The sequence below is a fragment of the Paroedura picta genome, chromosome 1, assembly GCF_049243985.1.
Source record: "Paroedura picta isolate Pp20150507F chromosome 1, Ppicta_v3.0, whole genome shotgun sequence".
In the NCBI taxonomy this organism is placed as follows: Eukaryota; Metazoa; Chordata; class Lepidosauria; order Squamata; family Gekkonidae; genus Paroedura; species Paroedura picta.
Genome location: NC_135369.1, coordinates 28,905,025 through 28,925,759, shown reverse-complemented (window position 1 = coordinate 28,925,759; position 20,735 = coordinate 28,905,025). Strand labels below are relative to the sequence as shown.

The 20,735-nt window shown below is 45.9% G+C and overlaps 1 protein-coding gene across 9 annotated transcripts in view; it reads right to left on the bottom strand.

Annotated features, from left to right (window-relative positions):
• PTK2B (protein tyrosine kinase 2 beta) overlaps nucleotides 1–20,735 on the bottom strand; it is a 104,461-nt gene that overhangs the window by 33,773 nt on the left and 49,953 nt on the right. For 8 of the 9 annotated variants that reach the window (XM_077331356.1, XM_077331365.1, XM_077331364.1 and 5 more), the window contains 5 exons: nucleotides 8,738–8,993; nucleotides 7,058–7,236; nucleotides 5,870–5,957; nucleotides 2,706–2,785; nucleotides 1,009–1,071 (listed from right to left, as the gene is read on the bottom strand). In XM_077331356.1, the coding sequence (XP_077187471.1) occupies nucleotides 1,009–1,071; nucleotides 2,706–2,785; nucleotides 5,870–5,957; nucleotides 7,058–7,236; nucleotides 8,738–8,956 (629 nt within the window). In that variant the 5' untranslated portion in view covers nucleotides 8,957–8,993. Of the gene's footprint in view, nucleotides 1–1,008; nucleotides 1,072–2,705; nucleotides 2,786–5,869; nucleotides 5,958–7,057; nucleotides 7,237–8,737; nucleotides 8,994–11,271; nucleotides 11,297–20,735 lie in introns of those variants that run through there. The other variant, XM_077331360.1, reaches the window with a different exon arrangement.

Sequence of the window (20,735 nt, the reverse complement as noted above, 5' to 3'; positions counted from 1 at the left end):
AAGATCCTGTGAATATAGCCTGTTTGCTACGGTGCATGTTCTCAAGTGTTCCCAAGTGTTCCCAGAGCTGACAAACACTCATTTGCCAGAGTCAGCGTCCACAGTAAGTCCATGGCCAAGGCAGAATTTGAATGCAGCTAACCCAGATATCTTCCACAGGAACAGCTGCACTAATAAGAGCAACGGAGGCGCTAGCTGCTCTGAAAGAGGAAGTGGTTTTTGGAAGATGAACAAGAAACTGAGTACTTGTATATATTTTCTGGAATCAAATTTTGAAAAAAAACAGCAGTCTAGAGAAACCACAGAAACCCAGGTTCACGTGAACGCAAGATGCTGCCTGCTAGAGATTCCGGTCATGGGTCCATCAAGGACAGCGTCATTCATTCATAATGACTTTCTGGGATCTCTGGTAGAGGTGGCCAAACCGATTGCAGAGGTGGCCAGACTGAGGCAGCTGAAGCAGTAGAGCAAAGGTGGCCAATCTGGAGAGCCACAGTTTGGCCACCTCTGCTTTACTGCCACCACTGGAGATGCCGGGAACTGAACTGAGGACTTTCTGTTTGCCAAACAGGTACTCTAACACTGAGCCACAGCCCCATGAAGCTCCCTGGGTAGGGTGGGCCGGTCATGCTCCCTCAGCATAACCTATCCCACTGGATGCGGTGAAGACAAAATGGCGGAAGATGGAACTATGTTTGTTGCCTTGAGCTCTTTGGAGGAAGGGTGGAGACACAGGCTTCATTCACATTTTCCAGAAGCCACTACCTGTGGTTATACAACCAGGGCCTATTCTGCACACAATAGATAATGCACTTTCAATGCACTTTAAAAGTAGATTTTCCTGTGCAGCTGCCAAAGCACATTGAAAGTGCATTATTCAATATGTGCGGAATGGGCCTAGGTCACAGAAGCCACTCTCACCCACTCCCCTCCTAAAATGTGATAAAAGGAACCCAGGAAGAGAAGAAATTAAATGGCAAACAAATATAAGAATGTTTTTCGACATACTCTAAGAATTCAAAGTTGGACTTCTTGTCTAGGGCGTTGTGCGGCATGTCCTTGTAGAACCTCCTACAAGAAAACAGATACATCATGTTGTAAAACCAATGTCTTTGTGTAGTTTTCTCATTACAGGTTTAGCCCACAGTGACACACTGTGGGAGGCAGAAACTAGGACAGAAGTATTTGAATTAGGGGCCAAACAGAAAGAGAAACAAAGGGATAGAGTAGTAACTTGGTTGAAAAAGAATTTATGTATTTCTCAGACGAAGGTCCTCACGTTAGGGCATTTAATTACATGTCTCTTAGGATAGAAAATAAATGAGCTTCTCTAGAACAGCTGTAGCACCCTTTGATATTGCCATCTTTGCCTTACTGCAATTTCTTCAAATATCTTTTGGTAAAATGTTTTAAATTAAATACGTAAATAAACTTTACGATGCCTCTTTTTCTCCCTGGCTATCCACCTTCAGCTCTGCTTTGTACACTTGTAAGTACAAGTGTACAATAGTACAAGAAAACATCTGGAGGCTCCAGAGTTCTCTCCTTAAAAGGGAAGCAGCCCAGGCAATGCGGCTCCTGGAAAGCTTCACACAAGAGAATTATACAAGACAAAGCACAGCTCAGGCAGATAAGGAATGGAAGAAGTTCTGCAGGATTGCTTCCGCACAATGGATTAGACCCCCGCTCATCAGTAGTTTGCACCCATTTCTAAATCCCTGCTCCGCATGGAATTGGGCCCCTCTTGGGAAAAGCATGGGCTCTGCCACCTAGCCACAGCCCCACCAAACACAGACCCTTCCCGCTAGAATGCATATTCAGATCTCTGTCCAAATGCAGAGCATACCCTTTGTTTTGAATGGAATGCCTCTCCAAAGGTGTGTCCCATTTGTAACCCCACCCCATTCCCCACAAGCATGCCACCGGTCAGACCATAGTATATAATCAGATAGGAAATGGGATGAGGTTTGTGGCCTGCAGTAACCGATCTAGAACTGCCTCTCTGGAAACCCATCTTGCCAGAGGATGGCAGCATTGCAACTTATTTATTTAAAGTGGGTTCCAGACTCAAATATATGTGCTCTTGTAGATTGGACTGATTTGTGGCTCCTTTAATGGTGGTGGAAGATAGGTGAAGTTGTAGCCAACTTGTGGTGACTCCATATTGATATTGCTGCTATTGTTTTAATGTTTTAAGGGGGGGATTATGGGTGTATTGTGATTTTTGATTTTATATTGTAAGCCGCCACGAGATGACATTTGCCAAGAGTGGCAGGATAAAAATCAAACTATGAGTGAGTGAATGAATGAATGAATGAGGTTTTCAAGAAAAGAAATGAACAGAAGTGATTTGCCATTGCCTCCCTCCGCATAACAACCCTGAACTACCTCTGCTTCCAAGTTCTGATGAGATTAACCCCTTCTGCACAGGTTGGATAATGCACTTTCATTGCTCTTTAGGAGCAGATTATCCTGTTCCAAACAGGAAATTTCCGCTACAAAAGCACATGAAAGTGCATTATCCTATGTGTATGGAATGGGCAGGTCCAGATATGGCTTCTAATCCACACTGCATTTTGCCAGTCATTCCATTCTGGTTTTGGCTTTGTGCCTTCACTTGAGGGGAGGTTTACTATGCAAGAGCCCACACTTTGCTTTCCTAGATCTTTGTGTGGGATACAAGCAGGCACACAGCAAGTACATACCTGAGCTCCAGGCAGCCTAGCTGAAGAGCCATCCCCTCACTCACTTTGCTAGCGTAACGCTGCATGTACTCGCTCCGGAGCTGAACGGTCAAAAACAAAGAGAAAAATATTAAAAAATAAGAGAGACAGAGCTCTTTCTGTCATTCAGTTCCCCTGCTATGACAAGAAGAGAGGGATCGATCATTCATTCATTCATTCATTCATTCATTCATTCATTCATTCATTCATTCATTCATTCATTCATTCATTCATTCATTCATTCATTGTTTTGACTTATATCCCGCCACTCTCCATAGATTTGTGGTGGGTCACATAAAACAATATAAAATCCCCAATAAAACCAATCCGAAATGAATTATTAAATGAACATAGATCACCAAAAGTGGCATAATCCCAACCTCTCTATCCACAGCCAACCTTCATTACAGGGAGGGGATTCGCAAGATGGCAGAGCATTGGCCGGAGGAGGGGCCTCAGTTGTTTCTGGTCCCAGCCTCAACCAAAGACCTGGCGGAAGAGTTCTGTTTTACAGGCCCTGTGGAACTGTAGTAACTCCATCAGGGTCCTCAGTTTTTCCAGGAGCTCATTCCACCAGGTCAGGGCCAGGACCGAAAAAGCCCTGGTCCAGGTCGAGGCCAGGCATGCTTCTCTGGGGCCAGGGACCACAAGCAGATTAGCACCTGCAGAGTGAAGAGCCCTGTGGGGGACATAAGGAGACAAACGGTCCTTCAGATAGGCAGGGCCCAAGCTGCAGATGGCCTTAAAGGTTAACATCAAAACCTTGAATCTGATTTGGGCCACAACTGGCAACCAATGCAGCTGCCTCAGCACAGGCTGGATAGGTTAGTTAGAAAGAGGTGCAAGGTAAAGAGCTACCCCAAATTAACAATTATTTAATGAGTTCGAAGCCAGCCATTTTCTATGTCCTTCCATGCTTTACAGTCACAGGGACTAGAACCTTTCCCTCATCTTTGAATTCAAGTTTATGGAGGTTTTCTGAATTCAAGCTCTGTGACACGCAAAGCTTCAGTTGTAAGTGCAGGGAAGGCAAAGTCTTGGTCTAACTAGACCTGACTTTCTCAACTTTTCTACTGTTGAGAAAAACATTCTTCAGGCTTTGAGAAACCCCAGAAGTGGTACAACTGTGCAGAATATGGTTGGGAAGCAGAGCTGTGGACACGCTCACTCATGGCCCCTCCTTTTCCTACCCCCTCCAGGCCCATCACTGGTCAGACTGGGAAGGGTGGGTGGGTTGACATGACCATATATGGTCAGATCATCAATAAAGGTTTAACAAATAGAAAAAAATATTAACATTAATTAACTCCCACCTATTTGGGAAACTCTTCCAGCTCCGTCAAGGAACCCCAGGGTTTTAGGAAACCCTGGTTAAGAAGCTTGAACTAGAAGAAGAAGAAGAGTTGGTTCTTATATGCTGCTTTCCCCTACCCGAAGGAGGCTCAAAGGGGCTTACAGTCGCCTTCCCATTCCTCTCCCCACAACAGACACCCTGTGAGGTGGGTGAGGCTGAGAGAGCCCTGATATTACTGCCCGGTCAGAACAGTTTTATCAGTGCCGTGGCGAGCCCAAGGTCACCCAGCTGGCTGCATGTGGAGGAGCGCAGAATCGAACCTGGTATGCCAGATTAGAAGTCCGCACTCCTAACCACTACACCAAACTAGACAAATGGACATTACTGAACACACTCAGAACTGAAAGAAGGGATTCTGGAAGGCTAAGCAATTCCGCTCCACAGTTTTGCTTCGTCAGCTCCACCCAGCACGGGACCTTTGCATAGTACACAGACAATTGCTAAAATTCTGAGCAGCCAAGTTCCTTTTGGGGAAAGAAAGAAGGGAAGTTGGAACCAAAACTACTTGGTGCGGTCTTCAGAAAGGGAAGTGGTACATATATACTTAGGATATTCATACTTTAATCAATACCAGTTACCATATTATTTCTGTTGGAATACGCAAGATCTTATATCAAAACCTACCAGAACTTGAACAATTCCATCTTTCAGGCTCCACCTCAAGCAGGGCAACCCTAGCTGCCCCTGAGGTTTACCGTGAGACTATATTGGGGGAGGGAGTAACCATATGTAACATTAAGAGCTCTTTGAAGGCAGGGTGATATTATTATTATTATTATTATTATTATTATTATTATTATTATTATTATTATTTAGATTTATAACTTCCCTCTCCCCAGTGGCTTGTGGCGAGTCACAACATTTAAAATTCCAGTAAAACCATACAATAAACCCATAAAAAATAACAGTACACACATATACCAAGCATAATAAAACAAGATGCGGCAAAAAAAGAAACACAACCCTTATCTGCACTACCCCTAAATAACCCGTTCTAGAGGGGAGGGAGACAAAGGGCACTGTTGGTATTCGCTACTGCTGCTTAATTCATTCCTGTAAAGGGGGGGAGGGCAGATCTTCCTTGTGGCCCAGCCTCAACCAACGACCTGGCAGAAGAGCTCTGTTTTACAGGCCCTGCGGAACGCCGAAAGAATGTAATGGAAAGAATGATGGATTGGATACTGCCAATTTCTCCATTGATGAAAGAGGGAAAAGGAGCCCCTTTTGAACATAGACAAGGGTCCATTCTGCACACTTTGTTTAATGCACTTTCAATGCACCTTAGAAGCAGATTTTCCTGTTCTGCACAGGAAAATCCAACTGCAAAAGCACCTTGAAAATGCATTACCCAATGTGCATGGGAAAGCAGGGAGTCAGACAAGATCAAACAGAAATACTGGTTTGATTCAACCCTATAGCTATGCAGCTGAAGTACCAGATGCTCAGATGTTGATTTTTATGCTAAGCATCCAGTCTGGCCTTTTCGCAAAAGCCCTCCTTGCACGTTGCCCCAGTTACAAAGCAAAAAAACAAGCAAGAAGCATTTCAAAGTCTGGAAGTAACTAGAAGAGTAGCAGTGTTGTTAAAATGGGGAGGGGGGGGTGTCAGATAAGACCCAAGGGCCATGATCCAGTGAAACGTCACTGAAATGAACAGGAGCTGCAGTGCATGCCAAAGTACAGTTGACTCATAATGGTACACAAAAGAGGGCAAAGAGCTAGATAAGTCTGGTTGGGATGAATCTGAGAGCTGAGTTGGATAGGTGGGTGGGCAATGAACACAAGGGCCCAACCTGCTGGTAGTAGTATAGCAGTGTCGTCCTGTCCTCTTGGAAGCTCTCCATGTAGTCTTCAGGGAGGTAGCGGATCTGGAGGTCATACCTGAGAGAACGCAAAACATTGTTTAGGGTCAGTTCCATAAACCTAGAAGAAGACTAGGGAGATCCTACAGCTTGGACATGCAATTAAAAAATAAAAGCCTTCATAGGCTGCAGATCTCTATGGTGAAGGGTGCTACTGTTCTAGGACAGCACATCTATGGTAAAAAAAAAACTCCTCTGTGTTTTGCTTTAGGAGTTAGAGAGGAAAACAAGTTCAGTGTTAGACAGGAATTCCCAATAATGATGCCAAGGAGGTGTGATTCTGGGCTTTTCCTGCAAGTGGAATACCCGCCCTGAATCTGAACATAAGTATTTAGTAAGTAATTTGACACGAAAAAATCACTGCTTGGATACATTTTACAACTAAACTGAAATTTTCTGTAATGCAAATTGGGTACAAAAAAAAGCTGGATTCTGCATCTCATATGTATTATACACCTGTATCTAATCCCTCTCATTTGCCTAGTTTATTCTACATTCTTCTTGTCTGCCAAGTTGATTTCATTTTATTAGTCGGGGACAAAGATGCGGAAATCTGTAAGCCACTGAAGCCTCTTTCTTAACTACTAAAAATTGCATTCAGCCATCTCTTTGACTCCAGTAGGCATTGCTCACACACTTCCAAGCATATCTTGGAAGCTGTGAAGGATAGAAGTAGGGTCTTTTTCAAGTAAAAGCTGCAGCTCTCAGAAGGAGGAATTCTGCACCAAATGCCAGGTTCTGTGTCCTTTGGTGCTTCCTGACACATCACAGCATGTACTCAGCTGTGGAGAAAAGCAATGAGAAGCCCACAAACTCTACAAGCCTCCACGGGCTTCTTGTCTGTCTTGCAGTGTCCTCTTTATCATTTTAAACAAATAATAATTACTACTTCACATTTACTTATCCCATTTAGCATCAATTAGCTCTGCACACAGTGATTCTTAAAACAACAAGGTCAGATAGGCCAGTGAAACCTTTCCTCTTATAGAATCATAGAATCATAGAGTTGGAAGGGGCCATACAGGCCATCTAGTCCAACCCCCTGCTCAACGCAGGATCAGCCCTAAGCATCCTAAAGCACATTTATTATTATTGCACATGGGGTTGGAGGCTCCATACCTCCACTCCGCCTCAATGTGCAGGCATTCGTACTTTTCCTGGACTTCACCAACTGTCAAGTCTGGGTGAAGCCAGTGGATCTCATCAGATTTCACGTGTTTCAGGCGTAATCCATAGCATTCAGCCAGCTGGATGTCTGGACCAATCCTCCCGCTCAGCAGGATCGATTTGATCACTTCCTGTAAAACATAATTGCGATGGAATGGTGACCGATGGAGAATGAGGGTCTGAGTGGGAGAAGACGACAAAAGTCTGGAAGAAAAGCATTGCAAAATTTGAAGACGGAACTCTGGTAGAGAATGTACATCTAGCTCAATGGGATAATTTCTTTATTCTTGATACTAATTTGGGGATAGATTCAAGTGGGTAGCCGTGTTGGTCTGAAGTAGCACCACAAAATCAGAGTCCAGTAGCACCTTTAAGACCAACAAAGATTTATTCAAGGCATGAGCTTTCGAGTGCTACTGGACTCTGTTTTAATTGGGGGATAGTCTACGCACTAGTTTTGTAATAAAAATGGAGTAAGACAGGTTGCCTTCGCCTGGATAGTCCAGGCTAGCCTGACCGTGTCAGGTCTCAGAAGCTAAATGGTCAACCCTGGCTCGTATTTGGATGGGAGACCATGGGCGAAGTTCAAGGTCTCTGTGCAGAAGCAGCCAATGGCAAACCACCTCTGAATGTATCTTGCCTTCACAACTTCGTGGTGCTGTCATAAGAGTGCTGTGACTTGGCAGCACTTTCTCCCACGATTACACCTCTGCTCTTAGACTGTTCTGTCACATGTCTCATTTGGCAAGATCATTCCAGATGCTCTCATGCAGCAGTGGGCACCAGCTGTGCATTCTCATTTTGCGCAAGCCATCCTGCGTGTTCTTCCTCAATCCTTCAGCCAAGTTACAGAACTGGCATATTGGGCACACAACTACATGCACACAAAGATTTTGAAAATCTAAGACTTCCTCTGACACGCAAGTCTGGGTTATAGAAAGATGTATTAACTTGGGAATTTGAACTCGGGTCTCCCAGGTTCAATTCAAGCGCTTTAACCATTATAGCATGCTGAGCTTTGTTCTCTCTGCAAGCTGTGATCCTAGTTCTAAAAGGACCTGTGTGCACCTGCAAACTGAACTCTCCGCCTGGAATTCACAACACATGTGCAACTGAAAAACCCAGAGCAAGCTTGGAGAGAAGCCAAGGCAAATGTAAAGCATAGTTATGCCCTGAGTGTTAACTCAATTTTTTCTGGGTATTGTGAGGCATGTTAAGAAGAAAAAATGTAATACCTAGTTTTAAAATTCTTTTTTTAAGGGGGGGGGGATATATGGCATTCTTTGCGTCTGCTACATTCTTAAAGGCTATTTTAAATCCCAGCAAATTCCTACATGGAAAAAAAATACTTATATGTAGAACTAGCATCTCAACTATCAGACCTTTTGGGAACTCCCATGTGTATACACCACCATCACTGGCAGGGATTTCAGGAAGTTGGGGTGTGATGTGTATGGAGAGCACACAGAGACACACCACACTCCTCCTTAGAGCTTTGCAAACTCCTCTCTGTCTCTCATAGCTAGCAATGAATATTTTGCAGGAGAAACAATCTCCCAGGCACCGGCTTCAGTTCTCCAAGCTTAATTTTTCCAAGTTCCAAATAAACGGTTAGCAGCCTGCTTCACTCACCTTGATCGCAGTAGTAACGTTGCATTTCACAAGCTTGAAGTTCTTGCCCATATTGAAGCTGTTGCTGTAGAAGCAAACCTTGAGGATCCTCACTTCATCTTTATCTATGTCGATGGGCACGGCCACCATGGTGGACTCAGAGGGCCCAGCCAGGCTGAAGCAGCTGCGGAGCGAATTTGCCCTCAGCCGGCTCAGGGCCTCTGGCAGTCCGGACATCATGGTGAAAAATGGGGTCCTAAAGCTACAGCATCACTTCCTGGGAAAGGAAGAGAAGAGGAGAGGACAGGAGAGAAGAGGAGAGAGAAGAGAATAGAAAAAAGGAGAGAAGACAAATTAAGAGATGCCAACAAGACACAGCTCCCAAGGAACACTAGCCCATGAGTCTACCTTGGGCCTAAAACATAAAATAAAAACATAAAATAAAAGGTGGCCCAAGATCAGTCAACTAATGTATCAAGAAAAGGCAGGTTCTGTGAATGATTGGAACTTAGAGACCATTTTCGCACAAGGAATCTGCCACTGGATATCCTCTGGTTGCTGGCGGGTTTTAGAGCCCCCTCCACATGACACTGCCTACATCCCGAGGCTGTCCAGGGGCTGGCTCAAGTTTAGGCCAGATTTGCCTTGGGATATTTCTCACATTGTTTATTCAGTTTTGTACATATACTTTACCTGCTTTTCAGTACTTGAAGCAGCTTATGATTCAAACCAAAAGTCAAAATTGAGTACAGTTGAGTAGGGGGTGACAGAGCCGTGCATATCTGGCCAGAGCATTCTACCCCACAGTGGAGACATTTGATCTGGGGAGAGTGTGATTCTCACACGTACAGGCGCTTCCTGAGAGAGACAGTCTTGGCTGGCTCCTCCAACCCGCTGCTTTACCAGGGCTTTGTGCCAATTTCAGCTCTCCATCTGGTGGTACCCAAGCTCTGTGCGGTTTGTCAGGCCTCTGAGCTGAAGCACAGAGAAGAGATGGAGGGTCTCCCCTTCTCCTTCTTGGCTTTTTATGGGGAAATGTTTTTTTTTCCTGCCTTCAATTTGCTCTAGGGCAAGAAAAGATTTATACAGCATGCTAACTGAGGGATAAATTCAGGTCTGGACAAGGTTCCTTTACTAGTATTCAAAAAGGGGCATTTCACCAAGTTCATTGTCTCTCCTCTGCATGTTGCAACAGAGAGAAAAGCTGTCCTGTCTGAACCTCCCCTATGAAGAGTTCAAAGCAGCACATGTGACATTCTCTGTCGTCACAAAAAGCCGTGGAAGAGAGCAGCTTGCTCAAGGCTGCTTACTGAGTCAGGATTCTGAGTCCACCCAACTCTGTCTTTGTCTACTTTGACTGATAGCATCTCTTGGGTAAAGAAAGGTTTCCCCCAGAAACTGCTACCTGACATCCTTCCAATGCCAAAGACTGGATTTAGGATTTACCGCATGCAAAACCAGTGTGTTACCGTGGAGCAATTGTCCCTCCCCAATGCAATGTGTACGTAGTGCTGTTGACTGAGTCAGACTACAGCCCCAGATGCATACCACCCTGCAGCTGTTCAGAATCTCTGGGGGGAAAAGGTCGCTCCCCCCTCCCCCCATGTACCGCAACATGAAACTGAAAGTGTGCCATTTGAAATCCCCATGTTGGAGATGCTGCAGACAGAACCTGGGACCTTCCGCATGCAAAGCAGGGACTCCACCGTAGAGTCACAGCAGCAGTTTTCCGAGTAAGTGGGAGTTTCAGTTTGCATTTCTCCAATCTCAGCCATGACCTCACCACCACCTGGCCTGCTTCTTAACAGTACAATAATCATTGAATCACAGAATCATAGAGTTGGAAGGGCCATACAGGCCATCTAGTCCAACCCCCTGCTCACTGTAATCTCAAGTGCAATCAAGTTCAATCTCAATGGAATCTCAATCTCAAATGGGGACCTGCTAAATCTCAGGTGGAGGGGAAATCTCAATCCCTTCCCCAGCTGTGGAAACTGTGGGGGTGGAGCCAAGAATGGGCAGGATTTGGGGAGGGGAGGGACCTCAGTGGAGTATAATGCAATGGAGTCCGCCCTCCAAAGCAGCCATTTTCTCTTAAGTCTGGCGATGAGCTATAATTGCAGGGGATCCCCAGGTCCCACTTGGGAACTGGCATCCCTGGTCAATGCTTCCCACCCCTTGTTGGCTGGAACTTGCAATACTTTTGCTTCTGTTCTCCTTGGTTCTTCCCCATCCTTTCAGTTTTGTTCCAAGCCACCCAATTGACTCAGACAGCGCTTCATTCCCCCCCCCCCCCCAATATGCTCTCCTTCTTCCTCTTCCTTTCTTGCTGGCTGCCCCTTTCATCTGCCCTACTCAGATGGAGAGAGGAGGAGACAAGCAAATGGCCCTGCGGGGGAAAAAACACCATTTGGCTGCCACGCCCTCTCCCCTCTAGATCTGCCTTATATCAAGTCAGACTGTGTGGCCCAGCGTGGTCTGCACTGAGTGGCAGGTTTCCAGCAGAGAACAGTATTTGCGATTTTTTTTTCTGCATGCAGTGCATGTTCTCTCACCTTTGAACAACTGGGACTTTCCAGCAGTCTCAGCCATTTCTCTACATCCCGCGTGCCTTGCAGACTTGCAAGTTAAACGTGTACAAAGTATGAGAACCACAAATGTCAGAAAGGGCTGGATGTTCCTGGCCACGTGCATGCATGTGCCCCGCACATAGCCCAAAAGCATTTCAGACACTTGCACAAGCAGTAGTCTAAGGGGTGGAAAAAGAAAGTGGTTTGAAAGGGTTGTGGCTTGAGGTCCCCAGAGAAACCCTCAATGCTATGCAGCTGCCGAGAGCTTGGCGGTGTTGACAACACAGATGTTTGGGGCAGTTCTAATTAATATTCTTAATAACGCGATGAAAACAGTGCATACGGTGCTATAGAGTGGGCCTCTGCCCCCAAGGAGCTTGCAATCTGAGTGGGGGAGAAAAGTGATGAATGCACAGGCAAGGTGGGGCGGGGGTATGGTAGTCAGCTCTAGGTTGGGAAATACCTGGAGATTTGGGGGGTGGAGCCTGGAGAGGGGCAGGGACCCAATTGCGTAATATGTCACGGAGTTCAACATCCCAGGCATCCATTTGCCCCAAGGGAGTTAATTTCTGTTGTTTGGAGATCAGTTCTAATTCTAGGAGATCCCCAGGCCCCACCTGGAGGCCAGCAACCCTGGGGTGAGGGGAAAGCCAATATGAGCCAATGTAATTATTTGTGTTGAGTCTTTCTTGTTGTTAGTGGATGAAGACCTATGGAACCATCTTTTTCTCTATAGTTTACAAGAGAACTAGCGCCCCCCCAGCCTGCAGGAGGTGAAATTGCCCCCTAGGCTCAACCTGGGGGAATGTGCTCCTGGAAGAGATCAGGGCCCCGTGGGATTTAATAGATCCACAGGGCCTGTAAAATGGAGCTACTCCACCAGGCTTATGATCGAGGCTGGGACCAGAAGATCCTGGGCCCTCCTTCTCCTCTCCCCATGGCTGGTGCCCTGCATTTTTAGAGCAAATTATTGCTGACAGCAGGGCATAGGCTGTGTGCTGCCAGGACTTTGGAGAGGGTGGGAATTTGAGGTTGTTTTTATCTGCCGCCATTGATGGGATTTAAATTTGTACCTGGGAGTTGATTTTATACTTATAGTTACTGGGTTTTTTTTAAAACATGTACACCCAAAGTAATGCCTATGCAAATAATGGTTTGGGGTAAGATAATTCTTACAAATGCTGTTTATTTATTTGGATTTCTATACCGCCCATTCTTTACAGCTCTGGGCGGTTGTCCAAAGTCTTTTATTTCATTATATTGCTTGAAGTGTTCACAGGAAGATCAAGACAATTACTCATATAAAACAAAGTTTTTCATACACTCCAAAAAGAACTTTCCAAAGTACGTGAAAAGTTTCATTTGCAGCTTAGTCTACATTTATCCGGCTTTTGTGACTGAACACCTTTTCACCAATGGACATCTTTACTCAGGAAGCTCTCTGACTTCTGAGTCATCAACCAGGTACTCACTCTGCTTTTCCCAAGAACATATTTGCCTCCACAAGGACTAGAAACTTGCTTTCTTTTTTAAAACGAAAGCAGAGCTTCAGTGCCAAATTCTTTATGCCTATCTACCCCTCCACTGTGGTTCTGCAGCATCAGCACACTGAGAGTCAGCATGGATTAATTGTGAAGAGCAGTGGATGCTATCCTGGAGAACCCGATCTGAGAACCAGTTTGGTGTAGTGGTTAGGAGTGCGGACTTCTAATCTGGCATGCCAGGTTCGATTCTGCACTCCCCCACATGCAGCCAGCTGGGTGACCTTGGGCTCGCCATGGCACTGATAAAACTGTTCTGACCGGGCAGTGATATCAGGGCTCTCTCAGCCTCACCCACCTCACAGGGTGTCTGTTGTGGGGAGAGGAATGGGAAGGCGACTGTAAGCCTCTTTGAGATTCCTTCAGGTAGAGAAAAGTGGCATATAAGAACCAACTCCTTCTTCTGGTTCCCCATTCCTCCTCCACATGAAGCCTGCTGGGTGACCCTGGGCCAATCACAGATCTCTCAGAGCTCTCTCAGTTCCACCTACCCCACAAGGTGCCAGTTGTGAGGGGAGTAAAGGAAGGTGATTGTAAGCTGCTTTGAGAAACCCTAACATAGAAGGTAGTGGGATATAGCTTAGTTACTAGGCAAACCGAAAATGTTCCATTTATTATTTAGGTTTTGCTTTTGCTTATTACGTTTGCTCTCAGAAGAGGAGAGAGAGCAGTAGTGGCAAACTTGCACGAGATCCAGAAACCAGTTCAATATCCAAGCTTTGCTGACTTGGTTGTTCCCCTTCTGAGTCATTGCTGAGATACTGCTGGAAACACAAAAATGGGAACCCCTCTCTGCTGTCTTGCGTACCTAAAGCGGAACTGGCAGCAGGTGGTATCAGAGCGCAACGGAGCTATGGAGATGTTCGCAGAATCACTTTTTGGTATTACACATTCATTAATAAGTTGACTGTCTCTTTATTCGAATCTCACAGTCACCAAAGGGCATTACGATCGCCACTCTGGGAGCCAAGCCATACAAAACCCTAGGCCGGCCTTTCTCAACTTTTTCACAGTGAAACCTTCCTCAGGCTTCAAGAAATCCCAGAAGCAGCATGGGCATGCAGAATACATCTGGGAAGCACAGCTGTGCACAAGCCCCCCACCCCCAGGACCCCTTCCCTCACCTTCCCACCCCACCCCTCCAGCCCCATCATTGCCCATTTTGGGAGGGTGGGTTGGGTCAACGGGACCATACCTAGTCATATCACCCGATAAGTGTTTAACAAAAATTTAAAAATATATCAAACATTAATTAATTTGTAGGCCATCAAGAAACCCCAGGGTTTCATGAAACCCTGATTGAAAAATCCTGTCCTAGGTGGTTGCAAAGGATTGGCCAGGTCATTCTGTCAGAGTTCAGTGACACCGGGGTAGTCAAACTGCAGCCCTCCAGATGTCCATGGACTACAATTCCCATGAGCCCCTGCCAGCGTTTGCTGGCAGTGGCTCATGGGAATTGTAGTCCATGGACATCTGGAGGGCTGCAGTTTGCCACTGGACCTTTGTGTTAAAATCCTAGAATATCAGAGCATCCCAGCTACTCGTAGAGTGGTTAAGAGCGGTAGGCTCTAATCCGAAGAGGCGGGTTTGATTCCTGACTCCTCCCCCGCATGAAGCCTGCTGGGTGACCTTGGGCCTGTCGCAGTTCTCTCAGAGATCTCTCAGCCTCACCTACTTCACAAGGTGCCTGTTGTGGATAGAGGAAGGGAAGGTGACCCTGTTTGTGACCCTTAGGATAGAAAAATCAGGGTACAGAAACCAACTCTTCTTCAATCTGTAGTTATCGTGGGGAGGCAATTTGGATCAGGGCAGTGGTATGGAGGGAGAGGGTTTAATTCCCCTGCCCAAGCAGTTTTGTCTTTTGAAATTGACAGCCTTTCCCCAGCTGTTTATCACCCAGGAAGAGAAAAATAGATACTCCAGTGGCCTGACCACCGTTACAGAGTCCTTACCCCCATCCCTGTCAATAGACAAGCTCCCACAGTTCTATGACAAGAATTTATTTCCTAAGCATGTGAGGGGCTGGATTTGCATCAGGATTGTAGTGAACATACACATACTCATTGTAACATAGGAACCGGGCCAGTAGAGAATCATAGAATCATAGAATCATAGAATCATAGAATCATAGAATCATAGAGTTGGAAGGGGCCATACAGGCCATCTAGTCCAACCCCCTGTTCAATGCAGGATCAGCCCTAAGCATCCTAAAGCATCCAAGAAAAGTGTGTATCCAGCCTTTGCTTGAAGACTGCCAGTGAGGGGGAGCTCACACCTCCTTAGGCAGCCTATTCCACTGCTGAACTACTCTGACTGTGAAAAATTTTTTCCTGATATCTAGCCTATATCGTTGTACTTGAAGTTTAAACCCATTACTGCGTGTCCTCTCCTCTGCAGCCAACAGAAACAGCATCCTGCCCTCCTCCAAGTGACAACCTTTCAAATACTTAAAGAGGGCTATCATGTCCCCTCTCAACCTCCTTTTCTCCAGGCTGAACATTCCCAAGTGCCTCAACCTATCTTCATAGGGCTTGGTCCCTTGGCCCCAGATCATCCTCGTCGCTCTCCTCTGTACCCTTTCAATTTTATCGACGTCCTTCTTGAAGTGAGGCCTCCAGAACTGCACACAGTACTCCAGGTGTGGTCTGACCAGTGCCGTATACAATGGGACTATGACATCTTGTGATTTTGATGTGATGCCCCTGTTGATACAGCCCAAAATGGCATTTGCCTTTTTGAGAGAACCTGTGTGGGGCAGGAGGACCTGTCTTTTACCATTTCTCTGCTTCCCTTACCTCTCGTCTGCTAACTCAGGGTCTTTTGGGGGTTGCATGACAATTTCAAGGCAGCCCTGTTGTTATTTACTTGGTTTTTCTTTTCCTTGCACCTATGATGATTCCAGAAATGTGACATCTATAGTTGGTAACTGCTGAAGAAGTACTGTTCCAACCTGCGTACCCTATACTAGCTCCCCATCATGCAATTATCTCCAGCAGCTGCTCTGAGAGAGATAGAAATAATATCTCATTTGACAGCAAGCCAGAATGTAGTGTTGAGAACAGCCTTGCTGAGTTAATAGCTTTGCCAGGGAACTGGCTCACTGAATTCCTTGTGCCTCCTCGCGCTGAAGAGGGAACTTGGGCCATGCAGGATGCATGGGGTTGCCAAAATCATTTCCCCTGGAGAAAATGACTGCTGTTGAGGGGGGACTGCTGAGGTCCCTCCCCTCCCTAAATCCTGCCCTCCTCAGGCTCCACCCCCAACCCAGACTAGCTATCTTACATTGTAGGCATCAGCCTACAAAGGCCTCCTAGCCTCTTCCCAGAGGGGACAGAGAGTCCAGCTCTCATTATGCATGCTGTACTATGCAAGGGTGGCCTTTTGGAGCTTTCAGTGAGGCATGATGGCTTCTGGGATGGGACTGAATTTTCCTTAGAGCAGCAGTTCCCAACCTTTTCGGTATGGTGACCCAGAGGTCCAAATGGTATGGTGGTCCATCCAGGGTTTCAGGGTGCCCCAGGCTAATTATGACCTTGGTCCCCATCTAATTCAGCATTCTATTTCCTCCATTGAGCAGTCAGATGTTTCTGAGAGACCAACCAACCAGCACAAAGGACACAGCTGCCTACACTTTGAACCCCAAACAACTGGCGTTCAGACACACACAGTCTCTGCATATGGAGGTTACATCTAAGGATTACAGCCTCCAGGCGAGACCTGGAAATCACCTAGAATTTCAGCTCATCAGCAGACTACACAAATCAGTCCCTTAGAAGAAAAGGGATGCTTTGGATGGTAGACTCTATGGGCAATTCCGCACAACGGGCCATTTCGCTAAGTCTGAGCTCTATTGAAAAGCACTGGTACCAAAAGCGGCAGGTCTTGGTAACGCACACAGCCAGTTCAATCGAAAAAAAGGCTCTCCCACTAGCGCTGCTATCGTAACGCGCAAGTTTCCGGTCTCGCTGAAATTGCAACAAAGAAGGCGATATTTTTCTGCGCTTCCTCCCTCCCCTGCCCGTCAATCAAAGAGAGCAGCCAATTAACTGTTGTGTTCAGGTTTCCCTTTAAAAACGTTTTTTAAAAACACAAAAAGACCAGTAGCAACGCATATTCGTTCATTCGATTTGTATCATAAAGACCTTTTTTTGCTGGCTTACGAGCTGGCGCTTATTTGTTTACACGTTCTGAAATTTAAAAAAAAATCCTTCCCCAGTGCTATTTCTGGCCGAAATTACTGCAGTGTCGAACGGGGCTGTATTGTGCTCGGAAACTTTACGGACAATTGCTTGTGGAGGGATTTCAGCCATAGAAGCATCGCTGATTCGTCAAGCGGTTTTTTAAAGGGGGAATCCACTTTTATGGATTCCCCGAAAATCGCTACAACTAAGCGATTTTTGCAGGAGTGTTGCAGGAGTGTTGCAGATTGCGTACGATGTCGTGTATAACGCAAAATAAATAGTGTTACACAATGGTAACACTTTGGCAACATTAGCGCTGTGTGGAAGGCCCTATGTATTTCATTTATTTATTATCAAATTGATAGTCCACCCCTCTTTCCAAACAGGCTTGGGGAGGTTTACAGCGTGTTAAAACTTTAGTGAAAATACAATAAAAACAACAAACCCCCCTTAATGCTCTGCTTTCCCACCATTCGGCCATATGTTATGGTTGTAATATCATTGGCCACTCATGGGGTGATATTTCATAAAGGGAAGTTCTGGAAACGGAAAGAGGGAGGCCCGTTTGGTTTATTTGCTTGCTCTGGCCTCAACCGTAAGTGGTGGAAGAGCGCCATTTGGCAGGCCCTGCAGAACTTGGGTAGTACCATCAGGACCTAGATCTCAGCTGGCAGCCGATTCCACCAGGCTGGAGCCAAGGCCAAGAAGGCCATGGCTCTGGTCGAGGCCAGATGTACTTCTTTCAGGCCAGGGACCACCAATATGATGGTGTTTGAAGAGCATTCTTTGGGGGGCATACCGGGAAAGGCGATTCCTCAGATGGGCAGGGCCTGAACTGTGTAAGGCCTTAAAGCAGCCTTTCACAACTTTTTTTAGCACTGAGAGACCCCTGAAACATTCTTCAGGCTTTGAGAAATCCCAGAAGTGGTGAGATCATGCAGAATATGGTCGGATACACACCCTACCCAGGGCCTTCCCATGCCCATCATTGGGCATTTTGGGAGGCTGGTTGGGTCAGCATGTCCATATATAGTCATTGCACCTGATAAATGTTTTTTTTCTTTTAATATGTAAAAATTAATTAATTCCTATCCATTTGGGAAACCCTTCCAGGGCCATCAAGAAACCACAGGGTTTCACAAGACTTAGGTTGAGAAAGCCTGATTTAAAGGTTAGACCCAGAACCCTAAACTTGATCCAGAATTCCACTGGCAACCAATACTGCTGCTGGAGGACAGGTCAAATAGGAGCCCTCCGCAGGGAATACAGACGCAGTAGTTTTTCGAAAACAGCTCTGTTTACTAGAAGTCACAACCAACCAACACCAACTATACCTAACAACGAACATCAGAACAACCTCAGCCTCTATACACTTTGGCAAACCTGCCAAAGAACCTGGTTGGTCCCAAGCCCAGGCTTCCTACTGGTCCACAAGTCCAGCTAAGTATAGTCCTTGATTGGTATCAGGTGGCAGTAACATTGTTCAGTCCACATACATAACATTAACTGTCATAAGGTCCAACTGTCCAAAAGGAATTCTGTGGATTGTGGAAGGATGAGAATTCTGTGTTCAGTCTTTAGATGAGCACAAGTAAGAAAGTTGCAAGGTCCTGCGGGCATCACGTCACAGTTGGCCGTGTTGAGAATTAGATGTCTGGACAGGGTTGCTAACTTTGACACAGGACATTCCTGGATACTGGGGAGGCAATGCCTGGGGAGGAGCGGGAGTTCAATGGGCATGTGACACAATGCCACTGTAGGCCTTCTGTTTCGCCTAGTCTCCATGGTATACTATAGAGTCTGCCTTCTGAGGCTGCCATTTGTTCCAAGGGAACTGATCTGGAGAGTCCTGCGGAGTTCCAAACCTTGGTAGCCCTACCTGTACATGATGTGAGCTGTGAGCCACTGCAGTACCAGACATTTTGTTTCAATGTTCAGTTTGCTCCCCTGAATGGATCTCAGTGGAAAACTGCTTTTATGTGTTTCATAAGAGAAGCTGGCTGTACATAATGAGCTTTCGGGCTGAAATCCAGCAAGGATCACTAGCTTACCTCTCTTCCCTGGATCTGCCAAGGGGACCATTGCTCATTCTCCCCTACCCCCAATCTTATTGATCTCCAAGTTGCTATCGAATTTAACTCTTCTTCTGTGGATCAACATGGCTGCCCTCCTGAAACTATCTTTGTTCAAGTAGTTTTTCAGTGTTTTAAAAAAGGATCCTGCTTTTTCAAAAAAAGAAGAAAAGAAACAAATGTACATTTAATTTAACATGTGGCATTTAGGCCAACTGTTGCATGAGGGGGGACTATGCAGACTACTGAATCAGTATTTGATTCAGCGGCCAACACATCAGTTAGCCTTGATTTGTATGTATGTTTGCATGCCCCCGTAGAGATTCCTGGGAAGTGGGAGGGACTCCTGAACTGTTTTCTGTTGTAATGTTCCAGTGAATGCACATACATACCAACATTCCCATGAGAATGGTGTCAATTGCAGACATATCTAATAGATGTGCGAAAATCTGAGAGACACGCTGGTGAATGTTGACAGTCACTTAAATGTGATGACCATCACTCAATGAAGTGTCTCCCCAAAAGTGGGAGGGGAAGCATACCTTGCGTTTCTTCAAGTGTTTACAAAAGCCATCTGTGAGTGTCGACATTCACCAGACTTTGAACACTCACTGTAAGGCAGGTTGCAGCCATAAATGTACGAGTTTTGAAGGGAGCCCTGTTTTTTTTTAAGAACACAGGCCCCAAAAAACTGCAGTTGTGATGTTCCAGTGTATGTCCAGATGTGCAATGCAGCTTGATGATACATTATACTCCAATAGAAGGTCTGTGTAGAAGAAGAAGAAGGAGAAGAAGAAGAAGAAGGAGAAGGAGAAGGAGAAGGAGAAGGAGAAGGAGAAGGAGAAGGAGAAGGAGAAGAAGAAGAAGAAGAAGAAGAAGAAGAAGAAGAGTTGGTTTTTATATGCCACTTTTCTCTATTCAGAGCCTCTTGTGGCGCAGAGTGGTAAGGCAGCCGTCTGAAAGCTTTGCCCATAAGGCTGGGAGTTCGATCCCAGCAGCTGGCTCAAGGTTGACTCAGCCTTCCATCCTTCCAAGGTCGGTAAAATGAGTACCCAGCTTGCTGCTGGGGGGTAAAACGGTAATGACTGGGGAAGGCACTGGCAAACCACCCCATATTGAGTCTGCCATGAAAACGTTAGAGGGCGTCACCCCAAGGGTCAGACATGACTCGGTGCTTGCACAGGGGATACCTTTACCTGATACCTTTCTCTATTCAAAGGAGTTTCTACATAGCTTAAACTCCCCTTCCCTTTCCTCTCCCCACAACAGGCACCCTGTGAGGTAGGTGAAGCTGAGAGAGCCCTGATGTTACTACTCAGTCAGAACAGCTTTATCAGTGCTGTGACAAGCCCAAGGTCACCCAGCTGGCTGCATGTGGAGGAGCAAGGAATCAAACCTGGCTCGGCAGACTAGGAGACCGCACTCCTAACCACTACACCAGCAGCCACTTATACCATTTTAAAGACTCATTAGGTGTAATAGGAAAAGTATTGTGGCTTGCTAGCAAGCCTCCTATGCCTGCATTGACTAGGCCAAGAGTCCTGGTCCAAATTATAATATGGTCAATTCCCAGGGACAGAGAAATCTACAACAGAAGACCTTTCCCCTAGCAAATGCTGTTTAATTTAAAATGATGAAAAATCTTTTACAGGGGC